Genomic DNA, 13,759 nt, shown 5'->3' with positions numbered 1-13,759 from the left:
AGCGCAGGGAAAGGTGAGAGCCGGGGCAGGAGCGAGGGATCCCTGCCAGCCCCATCCCCATCCCCGAGCCCCTCAAAGCCGCCTCTTCCCCCCCCGCCCGAGCCGCCCCAACCCCGGGATCACTCTCGGACGGATGGGAGCAGCTTTCCCTAAAGGGCAGGTGGTTTTCTTTTGGGGTGGGGGCGCTTTAGGACGGCGCTGTCATTTCCTCGAGCTCCATGATCCATAAGAAGCCTCCCCCCCAATCCCCTCCCTTTTCCCACCGCTCCTCCAAGGATGAACTTTTCGCTCATTGTTCTTTGGCAGGTACTTTTAATGGGCTGGAAAATATTCTTCCTGTGAAGTTGCAGTTTTGTGGGGCTTGAATGAGTCCAGTCCTCCCCTGGCTCTGCCCAGCGCCACCGATTGGCTCCGCAGCCCGGGGGGGACCGATAAGGGCGGCTATAAAACCCTCGCAGCTCCCGGTCCCCCAGCGAGCAGCAGCCAGAGGGGCCACCCGGATCCTCCGCACATCCCTGCGCTCATCCCCGGGCTCGCCAGGATCCTCCCTCCTTCCTTCCCTCCCTCCTGCGAGCGCGTATCCAGCTCCATATCTTTGCTCAAGCCGGAGTGGAAGAGGAGAGGCGCACACATCCAAAAAAAAAAAAAAAAAAAAATCAACCACCCAAAAAAAAAAAAAAAAAAGGAAAAAAAAAAAAAAAGGAAAAAAAAAAAAAAAAAAACAACCCAACCCCACACTTAGCGGAAACTTGTCAAAGAATGCTCCCAAAGTCTGGTTTTCTCCTGCTGCTGCTGATCAGTGCATCCGCATCCTACGAAGCTGAGCAGAATGACTCTGTGAGCCCCAGGAAAGCGCGGGTGGCAGCCCAGAACTCAGGTAACGCCAGCGAGCAGGGCTCGGAGCCGCAGCCCCGATGCCTTAAACTGTCTCAGATTTCTCTGCTGCTGATTTTTCTTCTTCTTTTTCATTCCCCCCCCCCCCCCCCTTTTTTTTTTTTTTTTTCCCTTTATAAACTTGCCGGTAGGCTGGCAGCACAAACGTTCCTTTCAGGGCTGGCAGGAGCTGCTGGTGCAGAGCTGGAGCAGGAATCTCCTGTCGGAGCCGGGGCAGGGAAGCGCTGCGAGGATGCGATCCAGGCTCTCCCCTCCTCCCGCAGCTCCCCAATGACTTCCGTGCACTTTTTATCATTTTTATTTTCCTGCTTGCATGTATCCCTCTCCCTTCCCCAGCGCAGCGCCGCTCTGGTGTTAAACCCTTGCTTTTTAGGAAGTTGATGAAATCCGCGGCGCTGGGACTGCCCCATTGTTCCGTGAACATCTGTCTGTTCAAAGAGGGGGAGCCGGAGCCGCCACTTGGAAGAATGCAGTAACCTAGAAACTGTCCCCCGCTCGCTGCGATTGTCACAAACTGATCGCTATCGGTCAGCTGCCACTGTAAAAATGCATTGGTGACATTTCCAAACTTGCTTCCACAATGGAGAAAAAAAAAAAAAAATTGCTTTGGCGAGTGAGCCCTGGATGTCTGGACTTTGCTGCTTAGATAACTTGGAGACATTGTCTGGAACAATGGGAATTAAAAATCTGCCTTCTACCGTACTGCAAAGATATTAACGCTCTAATTCGGAGCTCATTAACAGCTGCCTTATTTTAGATCCGCAAGGCTCTGCAGCGTTGGAGCGGGGTGTTTGCTCGATTTGCTTTTGTATTTGGTTGCTATAGAAACGTGGGGTCTCCCTCTCGCACCGTGCCTAAAACAACCAGAGCTCCGCGCAGCCGGAGTCTGCTGCGAGCGAAGTTCTAATTGGAACCTGTGGAAAGCTAATTATGGGGCTGGCTCGTGCTGCGGGAGGTTATGAACCGGGGAGGGGATGAATTACCAAATATTCCTCCCTTCAGGCACGTCAGCAAGAGCGCGGAACGACGAGGGGTTAATTGGGGGAAATTTTAAAATATTATTTCTTCTTCTTTTTTTTTTTTTTTTTCGGGGAAAAATGCCGGTTATAAAGAATTCTCTTTAGGATACAGCTTAGATTTAATAAGGTGTGTTCTCTCCCAGTAAAGCCTCACTTTTCCCACACCTCAAGGCTGGATGGGGGACCCTGGGTTCGCATTTCTTCCCCAAGAATGTCTGGTAACATGAGCTGCAAAAGCAATGAACGTGCCTTGCCCAGGCGCGGGAGGGGACAGATGTTCGGCTCGCCCAGAAAGGTTAATCCCGGCTAATTTCAGGGCAATCATGTGGCAATTCTGCTGATTCATTGTTAAAAGGCACTGGATCTGCTCTGAGAAAGCCGGAATGACACGGATACCCTCGTGCTCAGCCGCACCGCTGCCTCCGGGGTTTAATTCTCCCCGGAGCTGCATTACCGAACTTTCTCTGCCCAAATTTCCCTTCTCCTCCCGAATCTTCAGCAAAAATGACCTTCTTTGCCTACGCCTGCGAACTCCCAGGGCAGTTTTAGCACCAAGCTGCTGGATCGAGTCCTTTTGGGTGCTAAGAATTGACTCTCAAGCTAAAATCTTCTTTCTAGGTAATTCAGGCATTTTAGAAAAGCACAAATGCCCCCCAATAACTGGGATTTCCTGCCAACTTGTTGGCGTGTGCCAACGCTTCCATCTCATTTTCCAGTGGTTTTGTGACCCAGGTTCTGCCAGGCTGTTCCCCAAGGAAGAGTCCTCAGCACCCAGAGCTTTCCACGGGCCCATCCTCATCCCTGCTCCTTCTTTAGAGGGAGCTGGGATAAAGATGTAAATGCCTGAAGAGAGAATTGGGTTGGGATGGACATTTGGGTCCCCATCTAAGCAAGGACTGTGAGGTGCTGCCACTTTTAATCCGTGTGTGACCCTTGAGGAGTTTGGTAGCTGGAATTTCTCTTCCTTGGGGTGCTGGTCATGTCTTCAGAGAATCCTGGAATTGTAGAACTGTGGAATTGTAGAATCATGGAATTCTAGAATTATGGAATCCTGGAATGGGTTGTGTTGGAAGGGACCTTAAAGCTCATCCCATCCCCTGCCATGGGCAGAGACACCTTCCACTATCCCAGGGTGCTCCAGCCTGGCTTTGGACATTTCTGGATGAGAAATCCACAACCTCTCTGGGCACCCTGTACCAGGGCCTCACTGCCCTCCAAGAAAGGATTTTCTCCCTAATATCTGACCTAAATCTCTCCTCTTTTAGTTTAAAGCCAATCCCAGCTGTTCTAGCGCTGTGCATATGAAAAGTCGCTCTCCCACTTTTTTCTAATCTGCTTTTCGGCAGCAGAAGGGGCTCTGAGGTCCCTGGACCCTTCTTTTCTCCATGGCAGAGAAATCTGGCTCCGTGGCAGAGAAATTTGGCTCCGTGGCAGAGAAATCTGACTCCATGGCAGGGAAATCTGGCTCCGTGGCAGATTTTGGAGCCTTAGAGAGGGTCTGAGCCGTGCCTGCCTCGCCGCGGTGCCAGCGCAGGATTTGGCCGCGGGCTGGGCTCGCTCTCCGTGTGTGTGCTGATGTTCCCGTGCCTCTCTGTCCCGCAGCCGAGGTGGTTCGGTGCCTGAACAGTGCCCTCCAGGTGGGCTGCGGAGCCTTCGCCTGCCTGGAGAACTCCACGTGCGACACGGACGGGATGTACGACATCTGCAAATCCTTCCTCTACAGCGCTGCTAAATTCGACACTCAGGTACGGCCCGGGCACAAAGGGCACGGGAATAAAACCTGGCCAGCGATCAAACGTGGCCGAGAATGAATCAAACCCGGCCGAGAATCAAACCCGGCCGAGAATCAAACCCGGCCGAAAATAAAACCCGGCCGAAAATAAAACCCAGCCGAGAATAAATGGGAGCCGCCTTTTCATGCCCCCGACAAGTCCCGCGGGTTCTAAAGCACGGGCTAAGCGCTCAGCCCAATGCCTGCCTAAATTTAAGCTGTGCTTTGGGCAGGATTAACCCTCCCCTCCCTGCAGCCCTTCCTGCTGCTCGGCTGCTCCTCTCAGCCCTCATTTTTGGCTCCAAGCGCGTCCTCCAGGGCTCTTTTTCCACCCGCTCCCTGCTCCGTGTGAGGACTTGGCACAGAGGGTTCCGTGGGGTGGAGAGCAAGGTTTCCTCTCCAGGAGGAAATAGAAATGTTCTTCTAACAAAATAAATCTCCTGACTGTGTGACCTGGCACAGGGCTGGGCTTTGACTTGGAAGTGTTTGGGTCTGGGAATGCGCGGCCAGGTTGGGGCTGCAGGGAGAATGAACGGGGTAGTATTGGAGGGCTGTGCTCTGCCAAAATCCCTTTCCCTCTGTGCTTTCCTCCCCAAATTCACACAGCCCCTTGTTCCCCGTGCTCCTGCTCCCGAGGACTGATTTAAAAGCTCGTAAAGGCTCTTGGGCTCTGAACCAGAAGTGTTAAGCTGCTGGCAACAAATTGATGTTAAATCAATCTGTGGGGCAGAACTGCTCCGTCTCTGGTCCTGGCACTTCCAGGCCGAAGATTCCCACTGCCTAAATCCTTTGGGAATGGGAGTTCAGAGCATCCTAACTGCTGAGAATGACAACTCTGCAATAATTGGGAGCATCCAAGCGCCATTCCCTGCCCGTCTGTAATTGCAGGAGGGTAATTAGCAGAGCCAGGCCTGGTGGAGTATCCAAAACACTTCCCCTTCCTTTGGATTCCCTGGAATTCTGGTGCAGTTGAAGTTTCCCTTCCGTTTGCAGGGAAAAGCTTTCGTGAAGGAGAGCCTGAAGTGCATCGCCAACGGGGTGACGTCCAAGGTGTTCCTGGCCATCCGCAGGTGCTCCACGTTCCAGAGGATGATCTCCGAGGTGCAGGAGGAGTGCTACAGCAAGCTGGACATGTGCGGCATCGCCCGGCGCAACCCCGAGGCCATCACCGAGGTGGTGCAGCTCCCAAACCACTTCTCCAACCGGTACGTGGGGCTCTCCTCGGGATTCGGGAGTGGGAATTGCAGGGCAGGAACAAGAGGGGCCCAGGTGACAAACGCCTGCAGGTCCTGAAACATCTTAGCCCAGTAAAGCTCCCTGCCTCTTCAGGCCCTGCTCAGCTTTAGATGAAGAGAATTGGAAGAGAATTTTGAGAGGGGAAGCATTCTCCCTTCTCTTTTTGGGAAATACTCATATTTCCCTTTTTGAGAAAACACACTTGTTTTTGGGAAATACTCATATTTCCCTTTTTGGGAAAATACATTTATTTCCCTTTTTGGGAAATGAATTTTTTTTTTTTCTCCTTTTGGGAAATACATTTAAAAGCATTTCCAGAGGAGAATCATAAAATTATCCAGATGTCCCATACTCCAAAGCCTGGAGTTTGTTTAATTTTTTTTTTTTTTTTTTTTTTTTGGTTTTTTTTCTGGTTTGAGTGCACTGTAATGGTCAGTGATCCCAAAGAGGTTGATTAATTTGGCATGTCTGGCACATTGAGCATTTCAGAGCTGATCAGAGAATCAAGGAATGGTTTGGGTGGGAAGGGACCTTAAACCCCATCTCATCCCACCCCTGCCAAGGACAGGGACACTTTCCCCTGCCCCAGGTTTCTCCAAGCCCCATCCAGCCTGGCCTTCTCCATCCATTTCCACCTCATTCCCTTCTCCAGCCTGCAGCCATCCCCTTCCTGGGGCTCATGTGGCACCTGGACAATGAATCCTTGTCCTCCAAGTCCACCCCACTGCTACAAAACCCAGGAAAAACGGAAGGACCCAGCACACCTGGTGCTGTATAAGCCCCCTGTGCTGTGACTCGTTTCTGGGGACAGCCTGGGGCTCTCACTGCTCTGCTTTGGGGCTGTCTCCTGTTCCTGCAGCCTGCAGGGATGGCAATGTCACGCTGCTGCCTGAGCGCAGGACTGCCCTGTCCCCGTCCTCCAAGGACAAGGGACACAGGGAGGCTTCAGGGCTGCTGCAGTCTGCGCAGTCACGCTGCAGGGACAGGGATTTCTTCCTCCCAATCCTGGAACAATCAGTGCTGAGTCTTGTGATTGGGATAAAAGGGACCTTTTGGAGCGGTTGGAGTAAATAACTCTGGATTGGAGAGCAAGCAGAGCACTGGGTCCTGGGCCGGGCCGTGGCTGAGGTCTCAGCTCCTCTGGGGTGGCTTTGGCTGGATCCAGGAGCATCCCAAACATCCAGACCTGTCCCAGGACAGGTGTGCAGGTGATAAATACATTTTATGTTGCATCAACCAGCATAAATTTATTCAGAGAATCCCAGAATATCCAGAGCTGGAAGGGACCCACAAGGATCATGGAGATCCATTTCCTATTACAGAAAACTCTCTTGTAGATGGAGATATTTTTTCTTGTCTATCCAGAAAATGGCAAAATCCAGAAGGCAAAATTATACTGGGGGGAGTAAAAATGAAACTTGTGCATCTTTCTCCCAAGCAAATTTGGCAGGGGAGAATTGGAACCTTGGGAAGAGGTTTTCTGGAGGTTTGGGAGAGGAGCAGGCAGCTCTGTGGAGCCCGAGGTTAAAGTGATGGATTGTGGAGCTCAGCAGCCCTCGGAGGGGGACACGGGACACTCGGGCAGAGCTGGCCACGCTCCTCTGCGAGGACCAAGCCCCGGAGCCTCTCCCGAGGCACAGGGAGCTCCTCCCCCAGCCCGAGGCAGAGGATATTGTGACACGTCGAGGAACAAAGGCAGCAGGATTTCCCAGCTCCGAGGTTACGCTCAGGGCTCCCAGAGCATCCTGCTTTCCCAGCCGCTGGATCAGAATGTGCCACTTGGCCCGGCCGCCCCGGGGAAGTAGTTAAAGGTCATTGCATCTTCCTGCGATTTCATCTCAGGGCAGGAGCAGCAGGGGAGGAAAATCTCTGCTCCCAGCCCGGCTCTGACAGGCTCTGGGAAGGTGTCTGAGCGTGGAAGCCTCGGGGCTGGATGGGCTCTGTCTGGCCCCGATTTAAGCCGGGTGTGTGGCTGGCTCAGCTTTGCTCATCTCCCTTTCAGACCTCGTTCCCAGCCCTGCTGAGCCGGGCTCAGAGCGAGCCAGAGCCTGGTCCTTTTGTGCAGCTCAGACTTTGACCTCACCTGACCTCCCCTGGCTGCTCCGAAGGCTGAGAGTTGGGAAAGGATTCTGAATGGGAACTCTCATTTCCCTCTTCCTTCCCCTCCTCCACCTGCAGGTTGTTCTCCTCTCTGCTCCTGTGGAAAAATGTCACCGTGACCTTAAAGTGCTTAAAATAAGTTCCCCGACGTCCTTTCAGGCAGAAATCCCAGCAAATGTGGGACTGCTGCCCTTTTTCCCAACGTTGTCTCCCTGGGAAGATGTTCCCTGGCCCAGGGAGGTGCCAGGTGCTCTCCCTGGTGTTCCTGGGGCTGTGGAGGAGCATTCCTTGGAGGAATTCTCAGCAGGGCTGGGAATACAGGGCAGCACCACTTCCTGGCTGCCAGTGTGCGACTCAGGCCTGGCTAATAAGTGACAGACTCCCAAGGCATTCACAGAAAGCTAATTCGATTTATTATTGCTTTTTATACCCTTTTTATACTCTTTTTATACCCTACAGGTGGACCTGATTGGTCCTTTAATTAAAACACCATCACCATTGGCTAATTAACAAGACACCCATTTATAAACAGTCTTATGAGAATAACAAGAAAACAGATATTAGACAAACAACACCTGCAGGTTGTTTTTAATAATTGGCTATCTCCAATTTTATCTCCAACTCCCCAAAGCTTCCCAGGCCAGTTCTGGGAAAATTCATCCAGCTTCTCTCTCTCTGACCAGGGAGCTGCCACCACACCTGGCTGCTCCTCCTTGGGCAAGGAATTTGTGCCCAGGGCTGCTGGAAGATGCAGCTGGAGGGGAGGCAGGGGAAGCCTCGCCTGGGGCTCCGTGCATGGTGGGCCTGGAAGTGAGCACGGATTGCGCATCCTAAAGACCTGTCCTGAGGGAATCCAGGGATCTGCCAGGCTTGGACTGGGCTGCTTCTCCCCCTTCTGGCGCTTGTAAGGGCTGTGCAGGGAAAGGGACAAGAGGGACAAAGGGAATGGAAGTGACAATGGATTGTGTGTCCTAAAGATCTGTCACGAGGGAATTGACAGGCTTGAACTGGGCTGCTTCTCCCCCTTCTGGTCCTTCTGTGCAGAGAAAGCGACAAGAGGGACAAGAGGGACAAGAGGGACAAGAGGGACTGGTGCCACAGGGATGGATCAGTCATGGCTCTGGCTCGGAGCAGAGGCCAGGCCAGGCTGGGATCCCAGCAGGATCTGTTGTTGCCAACATCAATTATTTTCCTTCCCAAAGCTCCAGGAGCTCGGGTGTTTAGCGGAGAGTAAATCACACCCTTTAACCCATTCCTAATCTCTCAGCTCCTCGTTTTTACCTTCCTGATCCACCAGGACTGCTCCAAACCCACTGTGCTCACCCCTCACCTCCCAGAGCTGGGGCAGCTGTTGATTTAGGGCAATTAAATCAGAATTTTGGTGATGGGGTTCCTTCTCTGTGCCAGGGGCACAGCACCGCCGTGCCCAGGGTGTTTGGGTGCAGTGACAACAAGGCTGGACTCGGCCTTGGGAGGCCTTTCCCAACCGTAAAAATTCTGCCACGACACCATCAGAAATCAATTCCAAACACGCTCTGGCTCAGTTAAAAATCCAGATTCCCGCAGTTTTGCCATCCGGCTGGGGCACACCGTGGGCTAACGAGGTGGCTCTGCTGCAGGTATTACAACAAGCTGGTGAGGAGCCTGCTGGAGTGCGACGAGGACACGGTGAGCACCATCAAGGAGAGCCTGATGGAGAAGCTGGGGCCCAACATGGCCAGCCTGTTCCACCTGCTGCAGAGCGACCACTGCGCCCAGGGCCACCCCCGCGCCGACCTCCTGCGCAGGAGGGTCTCGGAGCCGCAGAAGCTGAAGCTGCTCCTCAGGAACCTCCGAGGTGAGGGCTCCGCGCCCGCCCACGCCAAGCGCGGCTCCGCCGAGCGCGCCTGACCGGGGCAGGGCCGGCCGAGCACGACCAAAGCTGAGGGCTCTGCTCTAGCAGTGCTGCACCCAAAGCCAGAGGACTGTAGGTATTTTAACCCCCAGGAGCTGGGTTTAGTTCCTTAGGGCTCGTTTAGTTAGTTCATCTTTTCTGTTCCTCTCCACCAACACTTCTGCATGGGTCTGTGTTCGGTGTCGCGGCTTTCCCGCCAGCCTGACGGCTCTGTCTCTTCTCTTCCCCACAAAAAATATCTGTTCTCCCAAAAAATCTTACTCATAAGTAGATCCCTACAGTGCTCAGGCCTTCAGGCACCAAACCCAACGTTTGGAGGCTGAGTTTTGTCCCAGATTGTTGTGCTGACACCACCCAGGCCTGGAGATTCGGCGCCGAGGGGAGGAGCTGCTCCTCTCCTGCAGGTGCCGGAAGATGCACTAAAAACTCTCGCACATCCTAAAAAATATCCGTGGAATTCATGTCATGAATCTGTGCTGGCCATGGACGAACATGGATGTCACGTTCCTGGTCCTGTAGAGTCACCCTCAGACCTAATCCTTCCAGCAGAGTGCTGTGAACATGTTTAAGTCGGGTTTTACCAAGCTGGCTGCATGGTTTAGTCACCAGGACCTGGCACGGCGGTGCAAAATGAGTTCAAACCACCCCACAAACCCCAAGAGCAGGAGAGGGACGTGTTCTACCATGGAAAGAGGTTGTGGCTGGAGCTGGTCAGGAGGTCCCATAATCGTTGTATTTCAAAGCTCACATCTCTGTACTGTATTTAACTGCCTGAAGCTTTAAACCAAGCCTAACAGAAACAAAGCCTGTCTTAAGATTAGAGTATTAAAGGCCTTGCTCTAACTGTGGTATAAATAGTGCTAAAATCTGTCTGTACTGTACATAAACTCCACCAGAGTCTGCTTCAAAGGAGCAGAGCAGAATAACTTTATTGCCTAAACTGAGTTTTGTAAGTCAGCTCTTTCTTTATAATTATTATTATTGTTATTATTATTATTATTATTATTATTATTATTATTGCTTTCTTTGTCCTGGAAGCAGCACCTCTGTCATAGTCAGGAGTTCACGTTCCACTCTGTGGCCTTTTTAGAAAGGAAGAGGGGAAAGGTTTAGGATGGGAATCGCAGGACCAGGAACAGCCTTTCAGAGCTAAAATTGAGGCAAAATCCATAAAAAACCCAAGTTCAGGCTGGTCAGTCCTGTCCCCACAGGGCTGCCAGGCAATGCACTTAGAGCCAAGGCAGAGCTGCTGGGAATTCCGGAATTTCAGATCCTTTGGGAATCTCACAGGGCAAAACTCCCATCAGGATTTCTGGGGAAAGGCTGGGAAAATCCATCATTCTCTCAAGCTCCAGCAGGAAAGCTGAGGACACAATGAATGCTCTGGGAGCTGCCTTTCCTCCACCCTCCTCCTCCTGCTCCTCCTTCTCCTCCTCCTCAGCGGGTCCTGGGAAGAGGAGCAGAGCTGGGAGACCCCAAAGCCGCTCCCCACCACAGCCAGGCCCTGGTGAACCCAAAAATCCCCTTGGTGGTGTGGGATCCACCAGGCCAATCCCAAACCCATGCCTTGGAGTCCCTGCAGAGTGGGAGACTCTGCCTCAGAGCTGATAAAGGAGGGATCTCTTTTCCTTATGGAAACCTGAAGCAATATAATTTTTTTTTTTTTTGTGTGTGTGTTGTTCGGGAAACCACAAAGCCTTTAAACCAGAACTTGCTGCTAAAATATCAAAACCAGATGCAGCGGCAACGTTTCAGATGTCGCTGTCTTCACAAAATGTAGCCCAGAAGTGCTGGCAGAGAATTGGAAGCAGCAAAAAAAACATTGCTGACATCGGTGGAGGGTCAGAATTTGTAATTTTTTTGGGATACTCCAAACAGAGCCATGCAGGGCAAGGAAGATGCAAAGTTGCTCCTTCCTAAATCAGGCAGGGATTGAGAGGCCAACACAAAGAAGTTCTGAGAGGTGAAAACCAAAAGCTTCTGGAATATCCCGACCCTAAAAGTGGGATTATATTTAGGAATGGATCCCAGGAGCGCATCCCTGATTTCCCACCCTGCAGCTGTTGGGAGCCAGGGAATTCCGCTGGGGTCTGTGCATCCGGTCCATGCTTTTCTTTGGGAATTGCTCACAAAAAGTCTTTCCCTGCCTCGGGGCAGTGGCCCAAGCCCACCTGGGAGGCTCTGCCAGTGCTCCAGAGCTCCCACTGTGGGGTCCCAAAGCTTCCAGGAGCTTTCCAAGGACACCTGGCCAGGGACATTCCTCATGGAAAGTGGCTTCTCCACCCACCCGTTTCTCTGCAACCCCAAAAAGGCACCTAAAGCAGATTTGGGGCCGGGGAGGCGCCTTGGCCTCCCAGTCCCATCTTTTTTTTTGGGGTGCCATAATGAAATTTCCCTTTCCAGCAGCGATTCCAGCTTTGTCTCCTGAATAAGGGTGGGAAGAGGAGCGGGGAGATGATTCCCCCAAGGGGGTTTGCTGTGGTGGCCCAGGGAATCATCCCCTGGTACCCCAGGGAGCTCCCCCTGCGCCATCCGTGTCCCAAAGAGCCACAATTCCCGATTTTTGAGCTGCTTTGAGGCCACTTTTGTCCCTGTGCTGGAGCAGGGAGGAATTTGGGATCGCTCATCCCTTCCCTCGCCCGAGCTGGGCACTCCCAGCCCTCCCTGCTCAGCAGAGGGGATTTGGGAGCTCCTCCCATCCCTGGGGAACGATGGAAAGGTTTGGATTTGGGTGGGAGAGATCCCTCGGGGTGGGGAATGATCCCCACGATCAAGTCCAGCAATTTCACCTGGGAGTTCATCTCTGCTTCGTTTTTTTTTGGTCTCACAAAAGGATTTTCTCTCGGGGCGGGGAGGGGCTTCTCTGGGAAGGTTTGCATGAGTCTCGTGGTTTGTTTGCACTTTAGACGTTTTTGTGCCATTATAAATTTGCATTATTTGTATTTATAATTTAAAGAGACCTAGAAAAGGGAAAAGGGAGAGAGTTGGGGGGTTGTGGGTTTTGTTGTTTTTTTTTTTTTTTTTTTGCTGAGTACTGGAATAAACAGTGAGCATATCTGGTATATGTCCTTATTTATTGTTTCCATGACATTTGTAAAGCTCCGTGTGTTCATATAAAGGTTATTTGAAACATATCATAGCGAGGAGAGAGAGGCAAGTTATTTTCTTTGCTTATTTTTATAATTGAAGATGCATAACGTAATGAGGCCTACGTTGGATTTTCTTCTGCAATGAAATAAAAAAGTCAAATTTAAAGGGTTTTGGTGTCTGGATTTTTATTGGGCTGTTGATGGCAGCAGGATAATTTTTTTTATTTTGATTAAATAAAATTTTATAAATTTTTTTCCTTGGATTGAGCATCAGAGCTCTGCTGTCTCCTCTGGCTTTTTATGGCTTGGCCTGCTAATTGCATTTTATTCACCCTGCTCATTAAGGCAGAAGCACTTTTTAACGAATGCAGCTGCAACACCCCTGCAGGGAAATAAAACACCTGGATTCTGGAATTCCATGTGCATTTTATCCAGTCAGGAAATCTCCAATTTCCACTGGAACATCAAAATACATTTAATAATCAGCAGAGGAAAAGTGGGATCTTAATTCCGACTCTGCTCCAAAAGCTGCTGCGAAGATTAAAAAAATCATTTTCCCATCACATGAGAGGGTAAGAATAAATATTGGGAATGGAAGAGGACTAATAAAAGATTTCTTGCCCTAAAATCATGGAAAGGTTTGGATTGGAAGGATCTTAAAGCTGAACTCATCCCACCCCCTGCACTGTGTTGCAATGTTGTTATTATTATTATTATTATTCATAATAATTATTATTATCATTAGCATTGTCAATAATATTGATTGATTAAATTATTAAAATTACTAAAAAGAAGTCTTGAAATAAATGAATTATAATTAATATTTATATATCATACTTATAATTATTGACAGCATTGGAAATTCCCTTGGACACTTCCACCTGGAGCTCCCAATGTTGACAATATTCCAGAATTTTGACAACTTTGGGAATAAAATGGACAAATTTAGGTCAGTGCTAGTAATGGAGGGAGCTGAATTCCCAAAAAAGAGCAGGAGCAGAGGGGTCGGATCAACCTAGGCTCTGTGGTGGGAAAACTGGGAGGAAAATCATCCTGGAGAAGGAAATTTTGGCTCAGTGATGAAGAAAATTGTGCTAGAAAAGGAAATTTATGCTTGATAATGAAGAAAATTGTCCTGGAAAAGGAAATTTTGGCTTGGTGACAAAGAAAAAAGTCTTGGAAAAGGAAATTTATGCTTGATAACCAAGACAAAAGTCCTGGAAAAGGAAATTTCAGCTCAGTGACAAAGAAAAAAAGTCCTGGAAAAGGAAATCTCGCCTTGATGACGAAGAAAAGAGTCCTGGAAAAGGAAATCTGGGCTCGGTGGTGACGGAGAGCTCGGGAAGCATTAAAATCCTGGTTGATTTTCCCCTGGAAATTTGATTTGGCCAGGGTCCAAAGGATTGACTGGATGTTCTTTTCTTGTCCATGGGGTTTTTTTGCAGTTTCATGATGAAACAAAGGGAAAACCAATTCCGATTTTCCCAGTCCTCACCCTTCCTGCCAGCTTTGGGAGGGAGGGAGGGAAGGAGGAGTGGGATCTCCAACACTTCCAAAGGGCTGGGAATTAAATTCGGGACCAGACTTCCCTTCCTGCCTCCCAGGAACTGAGAAAAATAAAAAGCAGGGGGGAAAAAGCTCCCACAGAAATGAAGGACAACAAAAACTCCCACAGAAATGAAGGATGTTGTCTTTGCCGCCGTGATTCAGCTGCTCCGAGCAGGAATACGGAAGGAGTTAAAAAAATAAAAGAATT

At 50.5% G+C, this 13,759-nt stretch overlaps 1 protein-coding gene across 1 annotated transcript; it reads left to right on the top strand.

Moving 5' to 3' along the window:
• Nucleotides 1-639: 639 nt before the first annotated feature.
• On the top strand, nucleotides 640-12,169 carry STC1 (stanniocalcin 1). The gene is made up of 4 exons (XM_053966678.1): nucleotides 640-877; nucleotides 3,516-3,658; nucleotides 4,678-4,889; nucleotides 8,640-12,169. The coding sequence occupies exons 1-4, from the start codon at nucleotides 760-762 to the stop codon at nucleotides 8,908-8,910; spliced, it is 744 nt and encodes a 247-aa protein (XP_053822653.1). The 5' UTR covers nucleotides 640-759; the 3' UTR covers nucleotides 8,911-12,169.
• The last annotated feature ends 1,590 nt before the right edge of the window (nucleotides 12,170-13,759 follow it).

Source organism: Vidua chalybeata, chromosome 28, assembly GCF_026979565.1.
Source record: "Vidua chalybeata isolate OUT-0048 chromosome 28, bVidCha1 merged haplotype, whole genome shotgun sequence".
Classification (NCBI taxonomy): Eukaryota; Metazoa; Chordata; class Aves; order Passeriformes; family Viduidae; genus Vidua; species Vidua chalybeata.
This window is presented reverse-complemented; position numbering and strand designations above follow the sequence as displayed.

Coding starts and splice junctions, on each gene's coding strand:
- STC1 (XM_053966678.1), top strand. CDS start 760: ATGCTCCCAAAGTCTGGTTTTCTCCTGCTGCTGCTGATCAGTGCATCC. Junction 3,659..4,677: donor CTGCTAAATTCGACACTCAG/GTACGGCCCGGG, acceptor TTCCGTTTGCAG/GGAAAAGCTTTCGTGAAGGA. Junction 4,890..8,639: donor CCAAACCACTTCTCCAACCG/GTACGTGGGGCT, acceptor GCTCTGCTGCAG/GTATTACAACAAGCTGGTGA.